Source organism: Eptatretus burgeri, chromosome 4 (assembly GCF_056783735.1).
Source record: "Eptatretus burgeri isolate ZD-2024b chromosome 4, Ebu_testis_v1, whole genome shotgun sequence".
Lineage (NCBI taxonomy): Eukaryota > Metazoa > Chordata > Myxini > Myxiniformes > Myxinidae > Eptatretus > Eptatretus burgeri.
The window spans coordinates 219,565-232,065 of record NC_140964.1 but is presented as its reverse complement, the minus strand read 5'-3'; the positions used below and the strand labels follow the sequence as shown (position 1 = coordinate 232,065).

Sequence of the window (12,501 nt, the reverse complement as noted above, 5' to 3'; positions counted from 1 at the left end):
CATTTTTCAATGATTCATATAGTGATGGTGTCCCTTCTACCAACACATGTTGGTGTACCCTTATACCCATGATACCATTATACCCATGCAAATGTTGATACCCTTTTACCCATGGTGGGATACCCTTATACCCATGTTGGGATACCCTTATACCTATAGCAGTGATGTTAGTGTTAGAGCTGCACTGTTTCAAGATGATGACTGGTATTGAAAAGTCAGTAAGTTACTTCTCCAAAAAGTTGAACAAATGTCAAAAGCTGATTGGTCAGGATGCATGCAGCAATAGCTGGTGTGGCTATTGCTTCCTGGTACACAATGCAGTAATGGGGTCTGATCTCGACTTAATGTCTTGTAGGGTTTGACCAGTTCATTCCAGGGAGGAGTGTCTGCTCCTCACTCAAGTTATGGGGACCTACTCCGATTGAGGAGTGATCCAGTTGTATGACCATTCTGGCTTTTCGGGGTTATGATGTGCATGTTTGATTGACCATGTACTTCTGGCTGAGGTGCATGTGTATGCTCATGGGACAGTCTTGTTGGACTTTATACTTTGGCTCTGGGGTAAAATACACATCCCAAATTCTGTAAAACTGTTTTGATTTTTTAAAAAACTTTTTTTTTTATATAAAAAGACATCCTTCATAAGCAGTGTCATAAGGACCAACTCCTATTGAGGAGTGGCCTAACTATATGACCATGCATTCTGACCCTTTGGAGTTAGGATATATGTAATATTGACCATGTACATCAGCCTTCAGGCTGAGGTACATATGCATGCTCATGGGACAGTCTTGTTGGACTGTGTATTTTGGCCATGGTGTTAGAATACATGTCCCAAGCTCTGTTAAAGGGTTAGATGGGTTTTTTTTTAACTTTACTGCCCTTGCTTTGCACGCAATTTGTGCTGTGTGAAAATTCCATGCAAAGCAAACCCAATTTTACACAGTAAGAAGGGAGACAAGCCGGGAGGCAACGAGGGATTCGCTAGGATCGAAGCGCTGGATAAGATGCTTTTCATTCTGACTAATCCACCGATGAAGATTCATTGCCAAGACATATTGGTTCACATCCAATTGTTCCTCTGCCTGGCAAGATTTTTCCTATTGCGTATTTTGCCAACTGGCACTCCTCATAAAAAATGACGGTAAATGGACACCCTATTTTTGAAGGACTATCATTTGAAAAATAATCGGTTTGCTGGTTTGTGCTGTGGAGCCTCGCGTTGCAGACACACACACACACACACACACACACACACACACACACACACACACACACACACACACACACACACACACACACACACACACACACCCTGATAAACTTCTCTCAATGCACTTGTTTGACCACACCTCCTGAGCCACAGAATATTTTTCATAAGCCAAGCCCACTTTCCTACGCCACTCCCACTTTAAATAATAAATAAATGGAGGTGGTGTGTGGGACGTGGAATCGTTTTCGTTAAATAAATAAATAATTGGAGGCGGAGTGTGGGTCGTGGAATCGTTTTCGGTAAATGAATAAATAATTGAAGGTGGTGTGTGGATCGTGGAATCGTTTACGGGAAATAAATAAATAATTGGAGGCGGAGTGTGGGTCGTGGAATCGTATTCGGTAAATGAATAAATAATTGGAGGCGGAGTGTGGGTCGTGGAATCGTTTTCGGTAAATAAATAAATAATTGGAGGTGGTGTGTGGGTCGTGCAATCATTTTCGGTAAATAAATAAATAATTGAAGGTGGTGTGTGGGTCGTGGAATCATTTACGGTAAATAAATAAATAATTGGAGGTGGTGTGTCAGGAGGAGAATCCGAAATGGTAAATAAATAAATAAATGGAGGTGGTGTGTGGGTGGTGGAATCATTTTCGGTAAATAAATAAATAATTAAAGGTTTGTGTGGATCGTGGAATCGTTTTCGGTAAATAAATAAATAATTGGAGGTAGTGTGTGGGTGGGGAATCGTTTTCGGTAAATAAATAAATTATCGGTTTGCTGGTTTGTGCTGTGGAGCCTCGCGTTGCAGACACACACACACACACACACACACACACACACACACACACACACACACACACACACACACACACACACACACACACACACACACACACACACACACAAAACCTGATAAACTTCTCTTAATGCTCTTGTTTGACCACACCTCCTGAGCCACACAATATTTTTCATAAGCCAAATTAGACTTATGTTACAATGTTACATTTAAAGTGTTACGCTTCTCTACATTCAAAACTGAAGGACAAGTTTTGAAAATACTGTACGCGGTTTTTCGGCCGCTGCACAGCAACGGGTGGTTGCTAGGCAACGAAATTCATACGCGCACATTCCCAACAAATACTGCACACGTTGGCAAAGTTTCATCGAAATCGGTTCGCTGGTTTGTGCTGTGGAGCCTCGCGTTGCAGACACACACACACACACACACACACACACACACACACACACACACACACACACACACACACACACAGACAGACAGACAGACGGAAAACCCGACAATAAGGGATATCTAGCATATATAGCAAATCCAATTACATTTCACAAGCCGAAAAAAAAAAACAATAGAAGACAGCACTTCAAATTTGTATTTTACCAGCACAGTCATGTCATAAGAAAAATTACAGGTGCATAATATAAAGCATTATAAATGATAGAATATAGTATATATATATATATATATATATATATATATATATATATATATATATATATATATATATATATATATATATTAACATATCCATATTTCCAGCAATGGGTTTCTTACTCATGATGTCTTATAAGTTGATAACGGTGTTGACTGAATTGCAGAACGATTGATCGTACCTGCATTTCTTTTCATCGTCCATATGCTCGACTCGTTCAAGCTGTAATCATGGCCAAGAGACGCTGCAGTCTCTCGATTCTTAAGACGAATAATTTTCAGCTTCATGTCTAATGAAAATAACAAGTTACTTTTCTTGGGGTATCTGAGGTTGGCAAAGTACTTACAGGATGTTTAGAGTTGGCCATAATGCAAAAAAGTACTGCACTTCAGAAATGCTTTCAGTATAATACAGGAAGTTAGTCTGTTCTCAACCCATGTAGTTGTGAACCACAACCGTGGAGAGCAAATTTTCGCTGTTTATAAAGAAAACATGTACAGTGGAAAATCGATATAACGCTAAGCGTTATAGCGCTTGTACTGATATAACGCTCATACACCTTGGACCCCAAAAAATACTACTATTTCATGTTTAAAGGCAAAAAAGTGAGAAAATAGAGACAAAGTTAGTCCAAAATAGCGCTAAGTAATGTTCGATTGTCCATAAAAAAATAAAATATATTCTATATGCATTCAATTCCTGTGTTTATTTCTTGTTTAAAAAAAAGAAAAGAAAATAACTTGACCGCTTCGTCATCAACCCCAACAATCCAAGATGGCGGACGTCCACGTGTTTTGGCCACGTATATGTCCACGTGTTTTGGCTCTGGTTTGTATGTAATATAAAATATTTTTCACTGCATCAGTATAGCGCTGTATCATTTATAACGCCCCAGTCGCTTTGGACCCCACCGGTGAGCGTTATATCGATTTTCCACTGGACAAGTAAATCCATCCAGTGCGAAAGTGAGAGAGGAACTCGGGTGGACTTTGAAACAGCAAAGGGCTTAACTTGTCTAGCTTTTCTTGGTTGCTTTATGCAGCTTTCTTCAGCTCGAAGAGCATCGGAAGAGTTCATTTATTTGATAATCCAATCCGAGCTACTTGGGGTAATTTGATATTTTTTTTGAAAATCGCTTTGCTGATGGGAATATTAAGGGGAGGTGAGAGAGAAAGTGGGGGGGGGGAGAGAAGTAGGAGGGAGAGAGAAGAGTGGGGGGAGAGGGCAGGAGGGAGGGAGCGAGGGTTGGGAGCGAGGAGTGGTGGGGAAGGGAAGGCAGCATGGGGAGATGGGAATGGAAGGCAGCATGAGGGGATGGGAATGGAAGGTAGCGTGAGGGGATGGGAATGAAAGGCAGCGTGAGGGGATGGGAATGGAAGGCAGCGTGAGGGGATGGGAATGGAAGGCAGCGTGAGGGGATGGGAATGGAAGGCAGCGTGAGGAGATGGGAATGAAAGGTAGCGTGATGGGATGGAAATGGAAGGCAGCGTGAGGGGATGGGAATGGAAGGCAGCGTGAGGGGAAGGGAAGGCAATGTGAGGGCAGGTGAAGGGAAGGCAGCATGAGGGGAGTCGCCAAAGCGTCACAGTCTCCTGTCCATCTCACAATTCTGCAAGGTATGAGGAAACCCTGTGGAATTGCAACTCTCAAGTAACCAAAAGAACCCAAAGCAAATATCCTTTTCCTGATGCATATATACACATCGTTTAAAGTAAATAATGACAGATGGTTTCTTTCACAATGTCTTGAGATTCCTGGAAGTTGAAATGACGTGGGTTTTATGGTCCCTGGTCGAGTTCGGAGAAAATAGTTAGAAATAATAGCAAGGACCTGTGTAACCTTCATGGAAAAAACCCTGCTTGAGAGAATGCAATAGTTATTAGGGTGGTGTATATGCAATAGACCGCTACCTCAATCGCTGAGGCCTAACTTCACAAGGCATGTGATGACTTTTGGCTCAAAATCCTTTTCAACTCTCACTTTGAAGGGAAAACTTAAGGGAAAGCATGGCGATTGTGAATATGACACTTCCGCAGATGTATTTGGCTTCGCGTAGCAGCTGTATTTTTTTCAGGTCTAAATTGTGGGTGGAGTCAGGTGAACTGTCCAACCATTTGGTGGAATAGAATGTCACACAGAGACAGATAGATGGACGGATGAACAAGCTTATTATGAATTTGAGATTTACTCATATAAGATATTCAGGAAACAGGCTTAGCAAAGCATGGACTGTCACATACAAAACCAGAAGGGCACTCGATAGAGCGCATACCTCTGCCACGCAATGCCTTATCCACGACAACATATCGGGCCAATTACATTTTTGAAATATCATGCTATACAATACTATATCGTTTTTGGCCTGATCTCTCAATGGTAAAGAATCACTTTGAAAATTAAATAATTCTCGTATCCAGATCTGGATTTTCACTGAAATCGAATCAATTCCTCCTTACCACACAGCCAACCTGTCCACCAAGTTTAATCCAAATCCATCCACAAGTTTTTGAGATATCATGCTATATATTAGTTTCGCCTGATCTCTCAATGGTGAAGAATCATTGAAAGAATTATCAGATCCAGATTCGGATCTTCACCAAAATTGAATCAATTCGTCCTTGCCACACACCCAACTTGTCCACCAAGTTTCATCTGAATCCGTCCACAACTTTTTGAGATATCGTGCTATATATCATTTTGGCGCGATCTCTCAATGGTGAAGAATCACTTTAAAAATTGTCATAGTCGGATCCTGATCCGGATCTTCACCCAAATCTAATCAGTTCGTCCTTGTCACACACCGAACCTGTCCACAAAATTTCATCCGGATCCGTCCATAACTTTTTGAGATACCCTGTACACAGACAAACAGACAGGGGTGAAAACATAACCTCTTTTCCCTTCGGTGGCAGAGATAATAAGTTTGTAAAGGGTGGGAGTGCTGGGAGGGGAGTGAAGTTTTACCTCTGTTTACTGGTGTGCTCTGGGGAAAGTGCAACAAGAGGGCTTTGTGAGATGTCAAGGGCATGTCAGCAGTATCACTGGGCACAACACTGGAAATTTCCGAAATATCTTCAAATGCCATTGGTGACCTGCAGGGAGATTTTGATGAAGTTTGATAAGTAATTGTAATGATAAAACTGCAATAGAGGATTACTCGTAGATTGTGCTTAAATGAAGGAAAAATGAACAGCATGAGTTCTTTATTTATAAGCAGTCCAAGGTCTTCCCACCCCTACGCCAGCCTCACCCAGCCATAGGAAAAGTGAAAAGAGAAAAAAAAGCTAAAATCGCACAGCATACATGTCCTACTTGAATATGTCTAGCATTATAATATATATATGATTTTTGGAATATGTTCAGTGTTGAAATTGTGATTTTTTTTTTCTTTTTAAACACAGATCAGTATGCACACACAGATTTATGGCATCAGTAGCATTGCCGTCAGTGACATAATATATTGTGAGAATGATCTTTAAAGGTTAACAAAACTGCTCAGTGAAATGATTTGTGCAATAAGATATGCGTGGCATATGGACAATGAGATGTTTCTTTTCCATACCCAACTGTTTTGTACTCCCCTACTAAAACCTCAGGTTGTACGTTTTTTTAATGTTATTTTCCTCTGTTTACGTGTCTTTACAAAGGCACACGAGAGCTTTGCAGTTCATGTCATGAAAATGAGCAGGTGTAGAGAATCTGCATTGAAAGAGCCTGCCAATAGTGTCACCGAAGGGGCTGATGTATGGGGCGAATCTGCATTGAAGAAGTATGCAGTTAACGTCACCACCAGAGCTCATGCAGCCCAGCGCGGGGCTTATCAGTTCGGCTCAAGTGTAGTTCAGTTAATGGCTGCTGGAAAAGAGAGGGAGCAATGCAGACAGGCACAGTTGGCAACGCAGCTTACATGGAGGTGTACAGTTGGCGACACAGCTTACATGGAGATGTACAGTTGGTGACGCAGCTTACATGGAGATGTACAGTTGGCGACGCAGCTTACATGGAAAATGAACAGTTGGCGACGCAGCTTACGTGGAGAGGGGGAAGTTGACAACACAGCTCAGAGAGGAACAGTTGGTGACGTAACTTACATAGAGGCACAGTTTGTGACAGAGCTGACATAGAGGCCCAGTTGGCAACACAGCTTACATGGAGGCACAATTTGCAACACAGAGGAACAATTGGTGACAGCTTACATAGAGGAACAGTTGGTGACAGCTTACATAGAGGAACAGTTGGCGACACCTTACATAGAGGCACAGTTGAAGACAGCTGAGAGAGGAACAGTTGGCGACATAGCTTCCATGGAGATGTACAGTTGGCGACGCAGCTTACGTGGAGATATACAGTTGGCGACACAGCTTATGTGGAGATGTACAGTTGGCGACACAGCTTACATGGAGATGTACGTTGGCAATGCAGCTTACGTGGAGATGTACAGTTGGCAATGCAGCTTACGTGGAGATGTACAGTTGGTGACAGCTTACATGGAGATGCACAGTTGGCAACGCAGCCTACGTGGAGATGTACAGTTGATGAAGCAGTTTACATGGAAATGTACAGTTAGCGACGCAGCTTAAGTGGAGAGGGGAAGTTGACGACAGCTCAGAGAGGAACAGTTGGTGACGTAACTTACATAGAGGCACAGTTTGTGACACAGCATACATAGGGGCCCAGTTAGCGACAGCTTACATGGAGAGGCACAATTTGCAACACAGAGGAACAGTTGGTGACAGCTTACATAAAGGAACAGTTGGCGACAGCTTACATAGAAGAACAGTTGACGACACAGCTGAGAGAGGGACAGTTGGCAACACAGCTTACATGGAGAGGCACAGTTGGTGATGCAGCTTATGTGGAGATGTACAGTTGGCGACGCAGCTTACATGGAGATGTACATTTGGCCACGCAGCTTACATGGAGATGTACATTTGGCGACGCAGCTTACATAAAGATGTACAATTGGCAACGCAGTTTACATGGAGAGGCAAAATTTGCAACAAAGAGGAACAGTTGACTACAGCTTACATAGAGGAACAGTTGGTGACAGCTTACATGGAGGAATAGTTGGTGACAGCTTACATGGAGGCACAGTTGACGACACAGTTTAGAGAGGAACAGTTGGTGACACAGCTTACATAGAGAGGAACAGTTTGCGACGGAGCTTACATACAGATGAACAGTTGGTGACGCAGCTTACAAAGAGAGGAACAGTTGGTGACGCAGCTTAAAATTGAGGAACAGTTGGTGACACAGCTTACATAGAGAGGAACAGTTGGCGACAGCTTACATAGAGAGGAACAGTTGGCGACGCAGCTTCCATGGAGATGTACAGTTGGCGACGCAGCTTACGTGGAGATATACAGTTGGCGACACAGCTTATGTGATGTACAGTTGGCGACACAGCTTACATGGAGATGTACCGTTGGCAATGCAGCTTACGTGGATGTACAGTTGGCAATGCAGCTTACGTGGAGATGTACAGTTGGTGACAGCTTACATGGAGATGCACAGTTGGCAACGCAGCCTACGTGGGGATGTACAGTTGATGAAGCAGTTTACATGGAAATGTACAGTTAGCGACGCATCTTACGTGGAGAGGGGAAGTTGATGACAGCTCAGAGAGGAACAGTTGGCGACGTAACTTACATAGAGGCACAGTTTGTGACACAGCTTACAAAGAGGCCCAGTTGGCAACTGCTTACATGGAGAGGCACAATTTGCAACACAGAGGAACAGTTGGTGACAGCTTACATAAAGGAACAGTTGGCGACAGCTTACATAGAAGAACAGTTGACGACACAGCTGAGAGAGGGACAGTTGGCAACACAGCTTACATGGAGAGGCACAGTTGGTGATGCAGCTTACGTGGAGATGTACAGTTGGTGAAGCAGCTTACATGGAGATGTACAGTTGGCGACGCAGCTTACATGGAGATGTACAGTTGGTGATGCAGCTTACATGGAGATGTACATTTGGCGACGCAGCTTACATAAAGATGTACCGTTGGCGACGCAGCTTACATGGAGAGGCACAATTTGCAACACAGAGGAACAGTTGACTACAGCTTACATAGAGGATTAGTTGGTGACAGCTTACATAGAGGAACAGTTGGCGACAGCTTACAGAGGCACAGTTGACGACAGTTGAGAGAGGAACAGTTGGTGACACAGCTTACATAGAGAGGCACAGTTTGTGATGCAGCTTCCATAGTAAGGAACAGTTGGTGACGGAGCTTACATACAGATGAATGGCTGGTGACGCAGCTTACAAAGAGAGGTACAGTTGGTGACGCCGCTTACAAAGAGAGCAACAGTTGGTGACGCAGCTTAAAATTGAGGAAGAGTTGGTGACGCAGCTTAGAAATAGAGCAACAGTTGGTGACTGAGCTTACAAAGAGAGGAACAGTTGGTGACAGCTTACAAAGATAGGAACAGTTGGCGACTCAGCTTACAAAGAGAGGAACAGTTGGCGATGCAGCTTACATGGAGAGGCACAGTTTGCAACACAGAGGAACAGTTGGTGACAGATTACAGAGAGGAACAGTTGACGACAAAGCTGACATCGAGGAACAGTTGGCGACACAGCTGACACAGAAGAACAGTTGGCGACAGCTTACATCGAGGGACAGTTGGCGACACAGCTTATATCGAGGGACAGTTGGCGATGCAGCTTACATAGAGGAACAGTTGGTGACGCAGCTTACATGGAGGAACAGTTGTTGACAACTTACATCGAGGAACAGTTGGTGACACAGCTGACATGGAGGAACAGTTGTCGACAGCTTACATAGAGAGGAACAGTTGGTGACGCAGCTTACATAGAGAAGAACAGTTTGCGACGCAGCTGACATAGAGGCAAAGTTGGCGACGCAGCTTACATGGAGGGGAACGGTTTGCGGCAGTTTACACAGAGGCACAATTGGTGACACAGCTGACATCGAGGCACAGTTGGCGACACAGCTGACATAGAAGAACAGATGGCGACAGCTTACATCGAGACACAGTTGGTGACAGCTTACATCGAGAACCAGTTGGCGACACAGCTGACATCGAGGAACAGTTGGCGACACAGCTGACATCGAGGAACAGTTGGTGACACAGCTGACATCGAGGAACAGTTGGCGACACAGCTTACATGGAGGAACAGTTGTCGACAGCTTACATGGAGGAACAGTTGGCTAAGCAGCTTAGATCGAGGAAAAGCTTACTACGCACCTTACATAGAGGGACAGTTGGTGGTGCAGCTTACATAGAGGAACAGTTTGCGATGCAGCTGACATAGAGGCACAGTTGGTGATGCAGCTTACATGGAGGGGAACAGTTTGCGACAGCTTACACAGAGGAACAGTTGGAGAGACAGGTTACATAGAGGAACAGTTGGTGACAGCTGACATAGAGGGACAGTTAGCTGCACAGCTGACATCGAGGCACAGTTGGCGGCACAGCTGACATAGAGGCACAGTTGGCGACACAGCTGACAAAGAAGCACAATTGGTGACACAGCTGACATGGAGATGTACAGTTGGCAATGCAGCAAACATGGAGATGTACAGTTGACGACGCAGCTTACATGGAGATGTACAGTTGGCGACGCAGCTTACATGGAGATGTACAGTTGGCGACGCAGCTTACATGGAGATGTACAGTTGGCGACACAGCTTACATGGAGATGTACAGTTGGCGACGCAGCTTACATGGAGATGTACAGTTGGCGAAGCAGCTTACATGGAGATGTACAGTTGGCGAAGCAGCTTACATGGAGATGTACAGTTGGCGACGCAGCTTACATGGAGATGTACAGTTGGCGACGCAGCTTACATGGAGATGTACAGTTGGCGACGCAGCTTACATGGAGATGTACAGTTGGCGACGCAGCTTACATGGAGATGTACAGTTGGCGACGCAGCTTACGTGGAGATGTACAGTTGGTGAAGCAGTTTACATGGAAATGTACGGTTGGTGAAGCAGCTTACATGAAGATTTACAGTTGGTGAAGCATTTTACATGGAAATGTACAGTTTGCGACGCAGTTTACGTGGAGAGGGGAAGTTGACGACAGCTCAGAGAGAAACAGTTGGTGACAACTTACATAGAAGCACAGTTTGTGACACAGATTACATAGAGGCCCAGTTGGTGACAGCTTACATGGAGAGGCACAATTTGCAAAACAGAGGCACAGTTGGTGACAGCTTCCAGAAATAAACAGTTGACACAGCTGAGAGAGGAACAGTTGGCGACACAGCTTACATGGAGAGGCACAGTTGGTGAGGCAGCTTATGTGGAGATGTACAGTTGGGTAAGCAGCTTACATGGAGATGTACAGTTGGCGGAACAGCTTACATGGGATGTACAGTTGACGACGCAGCTTACATGGAGATGTAGAGTTGGCGACGCAGCTTACATGGATATGCACAGTTGGCGACGCAGCTTACATGGAGATGTACAGTTGGCGACGCAGCTTACGTGAAGATGTACAGTTGGTGACGCAGCTTAAATGGAGAGGCACAATTTGCAACACAGAGGAACAGTTGGTGACAGCTTACAAAGAGGACCAGTTGGCGACAGCTTACATGGAGGAACAGTTGGTAACATCTTACATAGAGGAAAAGTTGGCGACAGCTTACATAGAGGCACAGTTGATGACACGGCTGAGAGAGGAACAGTTGGTGACACAGCTTACGTCGAGGCACAGTTTGCGATGCAGCTTCGATAGTAAGGAACAGTTGGTGACAGAGTTTACATAGAGATGAACAGTTGGTGACGCAGCTTACAAGGAGAGGAACAGTTGGTGACACAGCTTACAAATTGAAGAACAGTTGGTGACAGCTTACAAATAGAGGAAAAGTTGGCGAGAGCTTACAAAGAGAAACAGTTGGTGATGCAGCTTACAAAGAGAGGCACAGTTGGCGATGCAGTTGACATCGAGGCACAGTTGGCGAAACAGCTCACATAGAGGAACAGTTGGCGACACAGCTTACATGGGGGCACAGTTGGTGACAGCTTACATGGAGGTACAGTTGGTGACAGCTTACATGGAGGAACAGTTGGCTAAGCAGCTTACATAGAGAGGTACAGTTTGCAACGCACCTTACATCGAGGAACAGTTGGTGACGCAGCTTACATGGAGAGGATCAGTTTGCGACGCAGCTGACAGAGGAACAGTTGGCGATGCAGCTTACATAGAGGAACAGTTGGTGACAGCTTACAAGGAGGGGAACAGTTTGTGACAGCTTACATAGAGGAAGAGTTGGAGACACAGCTTACATAGAGGAACAGTTGGTGACAGTTTACATAGAGGCACAGTTGGTGACAGCTTACATGGAGGAACAGTTGGTGACACAGCATCCATAGAGGTGCAGTTGGGGACAGCTTACATAGAGGAACAGTTGGCAACAGCTTACATAGAGGTACAGTTGGCGACACAGCTTACATCGAGGGACAGTTGGCGACGCAGCTTACATCGAGGACCAGTTGGTGACGCAGCTTACCTGGAGGCAGAGTTGGTGACAGCTTACATGGAGGAACAGTTGGCGACACAGCTTACATGGAGGAACAGTTTTCGACAGCTTACATAGAGGAACAGTTTGCTAAGCAGCTTACATTGAGAGGAACAGCTTGCTGTACACCTTACATCGAGGCACAGTTGGTGACACAGCTTACAGAGAGGAACAGTTTGCGACGCAGCTGACAGGCACAGTTGGTGATGCAGCTTACATGGAGGAACAATTGGCGACGCAGCTTACATGGAGACAGAGTTGGTGACGCAGATTACATCGAGGAACAGTTGGTGACGCAGTTTACATGGAGGGCCACAGTTTGCGACAGTTTACACAGA

The 12,501-nt window shown here is 44.7% G+C and overlaps 1 protein-coding gene across 6 annotated transcripts in view; it reads right to left on the bottom strand.

Annotated features, from left to right (window-relative positions):
• Positions 1 to 12,501, bottom strand: part of TEX14 (testis expressed 14, intercellular bridge forming factor) — a 188,561-nt gene that overhangs the window by 31,939 nt on the left and 144,121 nt on the right. For 5 of the 6 annotated variants that reach the window (XM_085876591.1, XM_085876592.1, XM_085876594.1 and 2 more), the window contains 2 exons: positions 5,629 to 5,756; positions 2,846 to 2,953 (listed from right to left, as the gene is read on the bottom strand). In XM_085876591.1, coding sequence (XP_085732717.1) covers positions 2,846 to 2,953; positions 5,629 to 5,756 — 236 coding nt within the window. The remainder of the gene's footprint in view (positions 1 to 2,845; positions 2,954 to 5,628; positions 5,757 to 12,501) is intronic. The other variant, XM_085876593.1, reaches the window with a different exon arrangement.